Source organism: Lactuca virosa, chromosome 3, assembly GCF_052849685.1.
Source record: "Lactuca virosa cultivar CGN04683 chromosome 3, Lactuca_virosa_CGN04683_v6, whole genome shotgun sequence".
Taxonomy (NCBI): domain Eukaryota; kingdom Viridiplantae; phylum Streptophyta; class Magnoliopsida; order Asterales; family Asteraceae; genus Lactuca; species Lactuca virosa.
Genome location: NC_136428.1, coordinates 232107942 through 232123121, shown reverse-complemented (window position 1 = coordinate 232123121; position 15180 = coordinate 232107942). Strand labels below are relative to the sequence as shown.

General features: G+C 40.9%; 1 protein-coding gene across 1 annotated transcript; it reads left to right on the top strand.

Moving 5' to 3' along the window:
- The first annotated feature begins 2987 nt into the window (after positions 1 to 2987).
- LOC145164451 (uncharacterized) lies at positions 2988 to 3737 on the top strand. Its single transcript, XM_079083168.1, has one exon. The coding sequence runs from the start codon at positions 2988 to 2990 to the stop codon at positions 3735 to 3737; it is 750 nt and encodes a 249-aa protein (XP_078939294.1).
- The last annotated feature ends 11443 nt before the right edge of the window (positions 3738 to 15180 follow it).

Here is a 15180-nt window from a genome sequence, read left to right as displayed (position 1 = left end):
ACGATCGACCAAATCCACCTCTCGGTATTCCAGTTTCCCCCGGTAACGTTTCCGTAGCACCTCGTCCATGGACAGGGAAGACTCAACACCTGCAAACAATGAGACACTAGGAAAACGCATAACCAAGCGTGAAGATCAAGCAGTCTAAAAACCTAACCCTAATAGGAGGAAGAAGGGGGGTAAGAAAGGAAGAGCGAGGACAGATAACACGAGCACTTACCATCGGCAATGGAGAAGAAGACCGCCATTTTCCCCCGCCGCCTCCAGGAGAGGCTCATTCCCACGCCGGCCAATAGTGCCTCAGAGTAGTCCTCAGGGCTGACCTGGATGTTCTTTAGAAGGTCGGCGACACTTTGGTTGTGCGGAAACAGTTTGGGAGTAACGTCGACGAAGGAGTTAGCACGATATCGTCCACTACTCGCCAAGCCGTGATTCACCCACAGCCACTTATCTTGCCAGTTCTTAGGGGTCCGTCCATTGGGAACCAGGGTGTGCCCCTCTCGCCGAAAGGAAAACGTGCACTATTCACCAGTGCACCAGAACCTAAAGAAGTACTTGAACACGAAGTAGTCGGGGAGAAGGCCATTGGCACGGCAGATCATCTCAAACGCCACTACCTTGTTTACGGTGTTGGGAGTCAGCATCTGGATGCTACAACCGTCCTTCTGCAATACCTCCTCCTGGAAATCGGTAAGGGGAGGCGTAGTCCGGCATCAAGGGTCTTCAGATAAACCCCCACTTTGCTAGGAGGAGGAGAAATAATATACGAACCAGGTACCGGGAACTCGACTCCATCCACTGAAGAAAGGTCATACGTCTCCCCAAGAAGCTTGTATTCAGCTTGAGTAGGAAGGGTTCCAGGGTAACTAGCCATGGAAAACAAGAGGAAAACGAACCCTAGAAGAGAGAAGAACAGAGGAGAGGAAGCGTGAAGAAAAAGGAAAGAGCGATAATAAGCGTTCTTATGTAAGAAAGGAAAAGGTGGGATATTCAAAATCCCTGACAGAATGACGTAACCGCTAGCCATGATGAGCGGTCACATCACCATTAAAACTGGAACGGAAGGAGAACAAGAAACCGACACGTATAGAGCAATTAAGTCCAGAACACCGTAGCTAGCGCAGCAACGCTACGTCTACCGGACTGAGGGACTTGATAACATGCCTTAGCCAGCACGGAAGAGTCGTGCCCAGCTCAGAAGGCTGGCGCGTCGGGCAGGCCAGACCCAACGGGCTTAGCGCCGGCCAGCACTCCTAAGAGCAGGGCCCTCTGGAAAAAGATAAGTGCCCGCTAAAGGCGCCCTTGCGAGAGGCTCGCGCCCGCCAAGGGTGCCCTCAGCTCCAAGACAAATGATGCGGTCAAGCAACAAAGCAAGGGATCAGAGCATTACCGACAGGACCAATGGCAGCGCTCTGACAGATAGAAGAGCACGATACTCCAATAAGCGCCCCGGATCCTGTAGGTCCAGGCGATCCTGTCTCGTACGGACGAGCGGGATCGCTGAGTATAAAAGGAAACGCTCACGACCCCGGCAGGTAAGTCGTTTTCCCAAGCTACACTCGTACACTCCCACAGAACCCTACTAACTTGACCGTCGGAGCGTCTTTTCGGGAGCCTCCTCCCGGGGAACGGCTGACGACCTTCTTTCTCTGTGACCTTGTAGGAGCAGCCCAAGAACTGTTGCCGAAGTCTAGCAAGAAAAAGAGCAAGGTCACATCATTAACATTGATTCGTCTTTCAAGCCGATACACTAAAAGAGAAGGAAATTTTCCCCAGAAAGAAACCAAGTTATACAAGAAAAAGTACAAAAACTTCTCAAAACTGGCATGATCAAGTAGGTGAATATCCCAAGATGGTTAGCTATTGTGGTCGTGCTACAAAATAAGAACGGTAAATGGAGAGTGTGTGTAGATTGCACGGATCTTAACAAGGCTTATCCCAAGGATCCCTTCCCTCTACCACACATAGACTCCATGATAGACGCAACAGCAGGTCATGAATTACTAACATTCATGGATGCATCAGCAGGATTCCAACAGATCCAGATAGAACCCTCTAACCAAGAGGACATATGTTTATAACTCCAACCGATATCTCAAATGTTCAAAGAGAAACTGGGGGACACCATGGAAGTCAACATCGATGACATGGTGGTCAAGTCCAAAAAAGATGAGGATCACCTCAAGGAGCTTGAAGAATCCTTCGACATCCTGGACGAGTATAACATGAAGCTGAATCCCTCTAAGTGCCAATTTGGGATGAGATCGGGTAAATTCATGGGATACATGGTAACCAAAAGAGGAATCGAAGCAAGCCCGGAGCATATCAAGGCCATCCTTGATCTAAGATCACCATCCTCGACAAAGATATTCAGATACTAACAGAAACAGTGGTAGCCCTAAATAGGTTCATCTCAAGATCCTCAGAAAGATGCAAGCCTTTTTACGAAATCTTGAAGAAGAAAAAAAAGATTTGAATGGACCCTGGATTACGAAGATGCTTTCCAGGAACTTAAAAGATATTTGAGTTCACCACCCCTATTGGTAAAACCATTAGACGGGGAACCACTCCTTCTTTACCTCTCAGTATCCTTGAATGCGGTAAGTTCAGTATTAGCTAAGGTCAAAAAAAGGACCAACATCCCATCTACTATGTAAGTAAAAGTCTCATGGATCCGGAGACCAGGTATTCCCACCTTGAAAAACTTATACTTGCATTAGTAATAGCTTCTACTAAATTAAGACATTATTTTGAAACACATCCTATACATGTAAGAACTAACTATTCCATTAAGAATGTTATGAGAAAACCACAAATGTCAGGAACGATGGCAAACTGGTCCGTGAAAGTTAAGCACACATGACATAAAATACGAACCAATATCCGCTATAAAGTCCCAAGCATTGGCAGATTTTGTGGTTGACTTTAGTAATGATCTAAGAACCAAAGTCGAAATAGAAGCCAAACAACTTCTAGAAGAAGAGAACATGGGAAGATGGACACTATTCACAGATGGAGCATCAAACCAAAGAGCAACTGGATTGGGGATCATACTAAAATCGCCACAGGGGGACATCCTACCCCAAGCAATCAGTTTTGAGTTCAATGCAACCAACAACGAAGCAGAATACGAGGCACTAATCATGGGACTACAGCTAGCCAAAGATCTTCAAATCAAGGATCTTCATGTATTTATTGATTCTTTATTGTTAACTAACCATTTTAATGGATCATATGCAGTAAAAGGAGATAAGCTAGCACTTTATCTCCAGATCCTCAAAAACCTGGCCTCAGAATTCGAAACATTTAGCCTAAACCAAGTTCCTAGAGGAGACAATAAAGCAGATGCTTTGGATAATTTAGCATCTTCCCTAAGGATCCCGCCAGAAACCAGGATCCCTATAACCCACGTATTGATCCCGGCAATTGAGGATCCTGCCAAGAGACTGAAGGATCCCGTCAATCACATGGAAACTACTGGCGTTGCCACAATCAAAGATCTCGATTCGACGATTCAGCATCAGGATCCCAGTATCAAGGATCCTTCTCCAACCTCAGGATCCTGGATCCAACCCATTATGGAATACCTCCAGAATGGCACAATCCCTAAGGAAGAGAAAAGCAAAAGGGCATTCAGAACAAGGATATCAAGGTTTTTTATAATCCAAGTTAAGTTATACAAAAAATCTATAGCAGGTCCATACATTAGGTGCCTAGAAGATCATGAAGCCGCATAGGTCCTAAAGGATATACATGAAGGATATTGCGGCCACCACACTAGGGGCACATCCTTATGCTCCAAAGTGTTGAGGACGGGATACTATTGGCCAACCATGAAGAAAGATTCCTTCCTTCATGCCCAGAAATGTGATGCTTGTCAAATACATAGCCACATCCTGCATCAACCAGCAGAACCTCTACATCCTATCATCTCCCCTTCGCCATTCATGAAATGGGGAATTGATATAATGGGTAAATTACTACTAGTCCATGTAGGAAAGGTCTTCATGCTTGTGGTGACTGAATACTTCTCAAAATGGATAGAAGCTGAACCTTCGTCCAAGTAAGAGACAAAGAGGTAGCTTCCTTCATCAAACGTAACATATTGACCAGATTTGGGATCCCTACCGAAATTATATGCAACAATGGATCCCAATTCATAACAAATAGGACAAGGGACTTTTTCACAAGTTGGGGAATCAATATGGTAATGCCTACTCCTATCCACCCTCAAGCCAACGGCCAAGCAGAATCCAACAATAAAGTTGTAGTCAACAACTTGAAGAAAAGGCTGGATGAGAAGAAAGGAAGATGGGTAGAAGAACTTCCTTTCGTATTATGGGCGGATAGGACCACTTCCAAGGTAGCTACGAGCCAAACCCCATACTCATTAGTGTTTGGAACGGAAGAAATGATTCCTACTGAAGTGGTGATCCCAACACCAAGATACCTACTTCAAAACCAAGAGGACAACAACAGGATCCTCGCCTACGATCTTGACACTATAGATGAACTTAGGGATCTTGCCAAGATCCATATTGTTGATCATCAACAGAGGATCACCAAGGCATACAATAAAAATATAAAAGCCAGAAGATTGAAAATAGGAGACTTGGTGCTAAGGAAAACATTCCAAAATACTAAGGATCCGAGTGCAGGTAAACTGGCACCTAAATGGGAGGAGCCATATCTCATAGATTTCGAAGTAGGAAATGGGGCATATTGGTTGGCCACCCTAGATTGAAACATCTTGCCAAGATCCTGGAATGCTATACGTCTCAAAGCCTATTTTATGTAAGGTTAGTCATTTCCCAACACTCTTAAGGTACGCATACTATTTACATTTTACCCTTTATTTTTATTACTATTTATTCTCTTCAAATACCATTACTAACTTAAGCATAGGAGGGGCGTTGTCTAGGTTGACGCCCACCCCTAGGTAATGTTTGATGCACGTAGGGACATAAGGATCCTGACCTATGAGGATCTTGACAGTTGAATACTGAAGGATCCTGACACTTAAGAATCATGACCTATAAGGATCTTGATAGATGAATATTCGAGGATCTTGACGTTCAAAAGACCACTGGCATAAAAGAGCTCCATGGCTACAAACATCCGACGATTCACAATATGAATTTCCTAAGAATAGAGAGTGGTCATCTATCCTACAAATAAGGTACTTAACCCCCTCTAAAGTTTAAAGAGTTAATTACCTCTTTCACACAAGTTAAGGTTTATACACCTCACTTGGACGCACGATATCCAACTATAGGATGTGAATGAGGGGATCATTTCACGCTTTAGTGGTTTGGAAACCCTCTCATTTCTGAACATAAGTTGAGATCCTAAAGCTTGAATCTAAGGTTAATAACATTTACATGTTATCTTATGTTCGGATCTTCCCCAAAAAATACATAAGGTTTATAACATTTTCATGTTATCATACGGTTTGGGATCCTCCCCAGATAATTCCTATGGTTTATAACATTGACATCCTATCTCAAGTTGAGATCCTCCCTAATAATTCACTAAGGTTTGTAACATGAATGTCTTACCTTGAATTGGAATTTTCCCAGAGACTTGCTATAAAGTCATGACACTAGCATGTTATCTGAAAATGGGATCCTCCCCAGAAAGTAAGCAAGATTTATAGCATCATCATACAAAGACTTTCCTCACGTTGAAGATAGTTTCAATAAGGGATCCTTCCTGAAGTTTGCTAAGATGAAGTCAAAAAAGGACCCTTCCCAACGAACTTCTAAAGCAAAGATATTTCCTCATAATAGCATCAGGATCATACGAAGATAAGGAAGTCATAACTTCAATTTTTTCCTAAGTCAAAAGATCACCAGGTTCTATCTATCATTATTTTGGAAAAACTTTAAAAAAATTTCTAAGTAAAGTCTGAAGATCCCAAACTTTTCAAGATCCCAGACAAATATTATTTGGTTATCAAACCTCCAAACTTTAAGTTGACTTTAAAAGGTTACTTATTGAAGATGGTTTGTTACTTACTGAAAGATTTCCATGGTGTACTCCTCCTCCTTCTCCGCCTTCTGTTTGCTCAGCAACTCCACCCTCTGAAGAATATCCTCGTTGGTTGTCTTCCAGATCTTCTCTTTCTCCTTTAGAGCATGTTCATCTCTTTCAGCACAGATCCTAAGATCAGTGGTGAACTGAGAGACATGAGCGAAGACCTGAAAGAGGCACAACATCAGTAAAGGTAAGGGGAAAAACAGGTAAAAAGAAAACTATATAAACTTACAGCCTAAGAAAAGGAAGTCAATATTCCAAGAGAATCCTCAATGCTGAAATTCTCAAGAGCCACATTCGTAGCCTCAGAGGTCTTTCTCTTTCAAGATCCTGAAGTCTTCATAGTCAGATCCAGCTAAGTCTTTTCCGAAGGAGGGAGAGAAGAGACATTTTCCTGCTTGATCGTGATCAAACTACTGGTAATATCATCTTCAAGGTCTACCAAAGCAAAATGAGCACTGGATCGAGTGGTCTTGGAGCCTACACAAATGTAAAGATCCTTATAATATTATAGATCATAAAACAAACATGAAGACGAGACAAAGGATTATACATGTAGCCATGGAAGCGGTGCTGGAGGAACCCTCTTGAAGACTGGATTGGTTAGGCTTATAGGATCTATCCTCCACAGGGAGAGCAAGAAAGTTGATAATCTTACCCTCAGTATCCTCAACATCAGAAACAACTTCTCCAAGCTTGAAACCTATAACAAACCAAACAATATAAGAAAGTAAATTTCAGGATCTTTAAAGAAAATCTTGAAATCCTACCCTTCTTAATCCATTCTTTGGGTAAAAGATCCCCGTCGGGAATGGAGTCATGTCTGACGAAGAAGTATCTCTCCTTCCAAGCCCCATCATTATGTTTTGTTTTCAACATAAGAAGAGACTTGTTTAATTTGACTTTGAAAAGGAAACGAGAACTGAAGAAAGTCGAAAGATCATAGACATGGGACAGTTCAGCCAAACCCATGTCAAGATCATGAGTTCGATTCAGATGCTCGACCCAATACAGGATCCTCCAAATGATAGGCATCACTTGGATGTAAGGGAGCTTCGTAACCTCAAAAAATTCATAAATGACACCAGAGAAGGGGAATTTTAGGCCTAAAAAAAAGTCTACTCTGGAAAGCACACCTATGAAGAGGAAATGAAATTTTGTTGATCAGAGGGTCATATGGCCTAAACACAGTGTCATGGGGAACAGCTCCACCAGCTTTTAGAGACTGGATGTCTCCATCGTCAAAAGAGCATGTATCGTCATAAGACAAGATCTTTTGATCAATGAAGTCATCTTCAGGAAGACCAAGAACGTATTTACGAGATACAATCATTTTCTTGCCCATTGTTAGTGAAAAGAAAACTAAGGAGAAAAAGTGAGAAGTGTACCTTCAAAGTCGATTGGTAAACTCGTAGATGAAAGCTAAATGACAAGGGGAAGAATAACCCTAATTGATTGCCTATATTTATGTTGATGGCCGAAGAAAGAGAAAGGTCGATTTGACCGGTTATGATTGTTCTTGAATGGATAAATTCTATCTGTTAGGGTTTAAAATTCAAAACCCCTTATCATATTTGTTTCTTTTTATTTTTAAATTATCCTTTTAAATTTGGAAAACTAACTCCAAAATATTTTACAGGAATAATTTGGGGGGCAATTGTTAGGGCTAGGATCTCAGGACTACAATCAGGATCCTCAAACCTCAGGATCCTCAAACCCCAGGATCCCAAACATACTTCAGGACCCTGACTATTATTTTCCAAATATTTATAACGATTATATACTCTGTTATCTCTCTCACATGTGTAGAAAGACCCGGAAGACCAAGTCAAGTAATGTCTATAAGTTGATTTCGGAGGATCCCAAAATTCTCGGAGTTCTTTTTATTGGCTTTAGACTATAAGAATCACTTGTATTCGTCACACTACACACAAGACTTAGCATAATGACATCACTTGTTCTTGTACTCTTTACATTTTTTCTATAATCGACATTTTCAATCAATAAAATCATCAAGGCAGGTGATCATTATCACCTCCCAAGGTTTTATGTCGGATATCCTAGCAAGGATCAAGGGCTTTCCTTATAAACAACTTGTGTCACTTTGATCAACATTTTATACTTGCATTATTCTGAACATCCCAGCCTCTTATACACTTTGGTTGATTCTTGCTTGTTCATTTTTTGACCAAAATAGGTTTGATGCTCCATCTATGAATAGTGTCCACCTTCCCATGTTCTCTTCTTCTAGAAGTTGTTTGGCTTCTATTTCTACTTCAACTCGTAGATCATCACTAAAGTTAGCCACAAAGTCTGCCAATGGTTGATACTTTATAGCAGATCTTGGCTCATACTTTATTTCATATGTGTTTAATTTCACAGATCACTTTGCCATCCTTCCTGACATTTTTGGTTTTCTCATAACATTCTTAATGGTGTAATTGGTTCTTACAGTTATAGGGTATATTTCAAAATAGTGTCTTAATTTAGTAAAAACAGTTACTAGTGCAAGTATAAGTTTTTCAAGGTGGGAGTACCCGGTCTCAATATCCAGGAGACTTTTACTTACATAGTAGATGGGATGTTGGTCCCCATTAAGATCCTTAGCCAATACTGCACTCACCGCGTTTGAGGATTCTGAGATGTAGAGAAGAAGTGGTTCCCCATCTAATGGTTTTACCAATAGGGGTGTTGAACTTAAATATTTTTTAAGTTCCTGGAAAGCATCTTCATGTTCTTTGGTCCACTCGAATCTTTTGTTCTTCTTTAAAATGTCGTAGAAAAGCTTTCATCTTTCTAAGGATCTTGAGGATCTTGACATGAACCTATTTAGGGTTGCCACTCTTCCTGTTAGTCTTTGGATATCTTTATCGAGGATGGCCTAGATCTGCTCCGGCTTGCTTCAGTTCCTCTTTTGGTGACCATGTATCCAAGGAACTTGCCTGATCTTATCCCAAATTGGCACTTGGAGGGCTTTAGCTTCATGTTATATTCGTCCAGTATGTCGAAGGCTTCTTCAAGATCCTTGAGGTGATCTTCAGCTTTCTTGGACTTGACCACCATGTCATCGATGTATACTTCCATGGTGTCCCCCAGTTCCTCTTTGAACATCTTTTTGACTAGCCTTTAGTATGTTTCAACTGCATTTTTAAGACCAAATGGCATGGGGAACTTTGGCATGTTCGATTTGTTCAGGCATTGAGGATCCTATGAGAACTTTGGCTTCAAAATCCTCAAGGTTCAGGGGAACTTATTTTATACCATGTTCTCTTGTTTCCACTACGTCTTGTATCCCCCTCTTTAATTGCTATACTTGCCATGGTATCGTCGATGCTTTCATCAAAGTCTTGTAGCATTCTTTGGATTCTTGTTGATCTCCTATGATCTTCACTGTCCCCCATGGGGTAGGCATCTTCACGCATTGATGATATGCCGATGGAACGATTTCATTTCATGGATCCATGGTCTACCTATTATAACATTATAAGAGGATAATGTATTAATTACACAAAAACGTTGTATAGAGTTTACCCCCTCTACATAGATAAGTAGCTTTATCTCACCGACGGTGTGTTTGGTTTCGCAGCTGAATCCAATCAACATTGAGGATCTTTTAACTATTTCATACTTCGGGATGTTCATTCTTTTTACTGCGTCTAGGAGTATAATATTGACTGAGGATCCTCCATCGATGAGGATCCTTCTGACAAAATGGTTGGCGATGTAGAGAGTGATCACCAATCTATCATAGTGAGGATCCTAGATGTCTTGTCTATCTACTTCGTCGAAGGTGATCTCCTTCTCATTTGTGATTGACGTGTTCTTATATGGTCCTTTTTCTTTCTCCGTTTCTGATACCTTGGCGTTCCTCTTCGCCACAGAATAAGAGGTACCACAAATGTCAGATCCTCCAAAGAACACATAGATTACCTTGGCGTCACCAGGGGGTCCTTGTCTGTCGAGGATCTTCTGAGGATCCTGATCTTTCTCTTTAGATCTCTCCTTTCTTCTTCCAAGGATTTCTTTGAGGTGTCCTTTTCCTAAGAGGTAGCTGATCTCCATCCTGAGAGCTATGCAATCCTCTGTGATATAACCAAAGTCTTCATGGTATACACACCATTTGGACTTGTCTTTCCAAGCGCTGGATTTTTCTCCTTTTCTTGGCCATCTTGCTTTGTCTCCAAGATTCTGTATAGCAAATATTACACCTGAAATATCCATAGAAAAACAGTAGTCAGTAATTTTAGGAAAATCTTCTTCCTTTCCCTCATCTTCAAGGGCATTAACCCTATGATGGTCAGGTTTGGAATATGGTTTTGAATTATTGGATTTTTGGGCCGAGGAGTAGACCTTTCTATTGGGGTGATCGTAAGAGCTTGGTGGGTTGCTCCTCTTTTGGATCTCCTAGTCTTCTTCGATCCTTATAAACCTTAGCGCTCTCCTTCTGACTTCGCCCATCCTCTTACATGGAGTCATCACAAGGTCTTCATAGAAAGGATGATCCTTCTTTAAGACCATTTTAAAGGCTTCAAATTCAGTCTCCTTGTCGATCTTAGGGATACTTAGAGCTTCCCTGCCAAACCTGTTCACAAAAGTCCTAAGGGATTCCTCAGGATCCTGGACCACTCGATAGAGATCACTTGTGATCTTTTCGAATGTTCTGCTACAAGAAAATTTATTGTTAAACAAATTAATTAAATGAGAAAAAAATGGAATAGAGTAAAGAGGAATGTTAAGAAGCCATTTTAAAGCTAATCCTATGAGGGTTGAACCAAAACCCTTTCATAGGCAAGCTTCTTTAAAGTGAGTGGGGATGGGAATGATCTCCATCCTTTCTCTGTATTGTGCCACGTGCTCCTCAGAATCTGTAGTCCCGTCATAAGGCTTTATTTTGTGGCTTGTATGGGATACTTCTGGTAGAGGTTGAACTACTCCAGGCACACTCGAGATCATTTTTCTTAGTTGTTGAAGCTCCTTAGCCATGATCGGGCTTAAACTTGTATCAAGATCTATTGAGTTAGTAGTAAATATATTATTATTAACGGGGTTACCATGATCCTTGTTATTGGGAGTAACAAAGGTTTCGTTGGGATCCTGGGTCGTATGGGCTTGCTCTCTTGGAGTCGCACCCCAAGCAAGAACAGAGGCCAGTATTGAGGATCCTATCTCGCGACGGATCGTTGAGGATCCCGTGTTACCAAAGTTCAGGATCTTGTGTTACAAGATCGAGGGTGCTACTTCCTGAGGCTTGCGGATTTTTGTCCTCATTCTCTCCACTTCCTTGAGAATTGTCCTGTTACCCTCCTGCTTTTGGGTAACTTGTCGTTCTAGTCTCTTCCTCATAGCGAAGATTTCATAGTTGGAAATCAGCACAGGAGGATCCTGGAGTCCTGGGGAAACGACCGGATAGCATTTTTCTTCAGTGCTTCTGAGGCTTTCTTGGGAGCTACCGCTGGAGGTGGTGGAAGGTTTTTTGGAGGAAATGGGAGGAACTGAGGAAGAGGACAGGGTCGATTGTGTAGACATGATTTTTGAGGGATTTTAAACACCACGGCCCCACGGTGGGCGCCAAATTGTTTTGATCAAAAAATGAACAAGCAAGAATCAACCAAATTGTATGAGAGGTTGTGATGTTCAGAATAAAGCAAGTATAGAATGATGATCAAAGTGACACAAGTGGTTTACAAGGAAAGCCCTTGATCATTTCTAGGATCACCGGCACAAACCCTTGGGAGGTGATAATGATCACCTGCCTTGATAATTTTCATGATTGAAAATGTCAATTACATAAATGAATGTGTGAAAAACAAGTACAAGTATCGTGGATGAGCTAATCGTCCTTGTTTTTTGTGTAAGACAAGTGCTATTTATATTCTAAAGCAAATAACAAGAAGTCCGCTAGTTTTGGGATCCTCCGAGATCAGCTTATAGACGTTATTTGACTAGGTGTTCTGGGTCTCTTGCATGGTCAAGATGATTCTTCGTCAAGAATAAGTCTTTAGCTGACTATTTCTACACATGTGAGAAAAATAAAGAAGCATATAACTTTTATATATGTTAGGAAAATAAATGAAAATAGTCAAGATCTTGAAGTCTGTTTACGGATTCTAAGCTTTGAGGATCCTGAATGCAATTCCGGGATCCTGGCCCTAACAGCTACTGGCTTGCTAAAAATCCATGCGCTATAATCACAAAACATCATCCAATTAATAAATGGGATCCTGACTCACCCTAAGAGTCCAAACTAGGGTAAAAGACCTTTTTACCGTTCTCTATATTTGGCCAAGGGCAAATTCTAAAATAATCACCCAAGGCCCACTATGGCCCAATTTTCCAAATTGGGCCCAACCCCTTCATGGGCCTTAAACCAAGGTCCAAAAAATATTCTTAGCCCAAAACAATATTTTGAGGGCACAAAATAAAGCCTTAGACTCCTAAGGTTCAAAATGGGCCTAATACTGAAAAGCCCAACTTCCGAAGCCCACTGTTGAGTACGTGGGGCGTACTCAGCTTGTACGCTAAACGTACTCGCTTTAGGACTTGTACGTGCGGCGTACCAGCTTGTACGCCCAGTGTACTCCCCGTGTTTGGCCAACTTTATCATTCATCTCTTAAACGGTTAAGACTTCACTCCAACACTTATATCTGACTTTCTTAAGGTGGTTTATCACGTAAAGTTACCAACTTTACGTGCATGCATGGCTTAATGAGGCTCTTAGAGCTCAAAAGAGCTTAACAAGTGATTTAATGTATGCTTGAGACCACCAATACAATAAAGTTTTCATTTTTATGCCAAAGGAACCCTCAAAATGTCCATATGTACAAGGTTTAGCTTCTAAAACGGCCTTAACTCATCAAGACCAACCAAAAGGGACCAAAAAGGACCATAATAAGCTAAAGAGTAGATCAAAGTAAAGATTACACAAGGTACAGACTTTATACCTCAAAAGTCATCAAAACATGGAGCTAAATCTAGATCTCTAAGCTCCCACCAAGGAATGAGTCTTCAACCTTCTTCTTTTATCACTTTAAAGAGCACAAAACCCACCAAATATCAAAACTAAGGCTCAAGAGGACCTCACAAAGCAAATGGATGAATTAGGGTTTTCAAGAGTAAGGAGGTTGCTTAAACATGACCAAAAGAGGCTATTAGATGGATTATATAGGGTGCAACACCCTAAAATTAGGGTTTCTTTTATCCACACGTACATCCCACGTACACAAGCATCCTCCCGACTTACGTGTCTGAAGGCGCGATCAACCATCAGGATAGCATGTTAAGCGTACGACCCTATACGCCCGCGTACTAGCCTTAAGGACCATTCTTGCAAACTTTTTCAATTATGGATTAAATATTAAACTTACAAATTTTCCAAGTGTTACATGGCGGGTTGACCTCCGAACCCAATTACTAACCTAAACACGACCCGTTTATTTGGTGAGTTAACGGGTTGGCGGGTCAAAAAATCTTAACTCAAACCCGTTTATTTTCGTGTTGGTTTCATGTCGTGTCGAGAACTTCCACCCTTAATAGTCTTGATTGATTTTGGGAAGGATGGTATGAACACTGATACTTATAGGAAGCTTTGGTCCATTATTTTATATTAGAATAATAACATTTATCACTAACTAATTTTAATATACTTTGTTATAGTCGAGATGAGATGTCGAAACTGAATCCATGTACCAGTCATTGTTGCTCGAATCATTTAACGAGAGCACGCTAAACATTTAAGGTAATGATGTTTATTGATCGAATAAGTTTTGAGTATAGGCACCAAACCAATTCAACAGAGTTAGGATGTTGGGTTGAGTTGCATAGTAGGCATTCATGGATGGGCCTAATGTGGAGATGTGGGTTAGTTATTGTCGAAAAGGTTGTTGTAGAGACTTGGGCCAACTATTATTGGGTTGGCGTACCTAATGTTAAGGCCCACTAGAAGGTACATGCATTGGTGGAGTAGGCAGGGGGTGCAATTGATGTGTCACAGACGAAAATAGGCGAAGTCCAAAGGGTGGGAGTAGGACCAAAGGTACCAGTCATACATACACTCTGTTTTTCATATTGTTTGACGTTGTCCAATAGCACTACCTCGTCCTCTATGATCATAACTCCTTCCTTGATGATTGCTTCTGCCGTCGCTCCAACCACCATGGTGAATTCTACATGACAATTGTTTTTCTGAATGTGAAGTGGCAAGAATTATATAAGATGATGGGTGATCTGTATGATTTACTTGAATAATTTCACTCTGCACTTAATTCATTCATCGTTGGCCGAGCAATATCATATATCTTGTCTTCGTAAATGATGGAAGAAACAAGAGATGACAAAATGTTTGGTATGTGTAATGCTCGCAACTCCGAGCTAAAAGATATAATAAGCGATAATTATTATAATTTGAACCCTCGTAGAGGTAGATTTCTAGTCTTGCACGTTGCAGACTACATATTATAAGGCTTTTTGGGAATTTATCAATAAGGGATAAAACAGCATTTTGATAGAAGGTTATTTAGAATAAATAATCTTAGCCAAAGTATGAAGAAGTTATGCTTCTTCGAAGGATTCCGTACGTATAAAGAACTCTGAAATCCGACTTTGTATGAGAAGTTATGCTTCTTCGAAGTTTAGCGATTGAACTGACACGACTATGCGTATCATAAAAAGTGAGTTTTAAATAGATTGCTTATTAGCCTAATTAATCTAAAATAAAGTTGTAGTAATCGTAAAACTGAGAGCGTACATATAGAGAACGTCCAAATATGACTTCATATGAGAAAGTTATGATTTTTTGAAGTTTCAGCGCAACAGTACGAACACAGAAATTGAAATTCAAATCGGTGATTAGGAGAGTTGAAGATCTCGTGATTAGGAGCCCATCAATACAAAGACAGTCGAGAACGGAGTTCGTATGAAGGAGTTATGAATTTCACACGGACTTTAATTTTCTAAACTGATCTCAATATGAATTTTAGTTAGACAGAGAATTAACTATCGAGACCTTAATGAATGTTATAGATCTTGTTGAGAGGATTCTGAGGATATAAAGAACACCTAAAATGGAGCTCATATGCGAAATTTATGGCCATCCGAAGATCCGCAAGAATTTATTTAAACCGATGACATGGCAGCCTCTAGTGGCA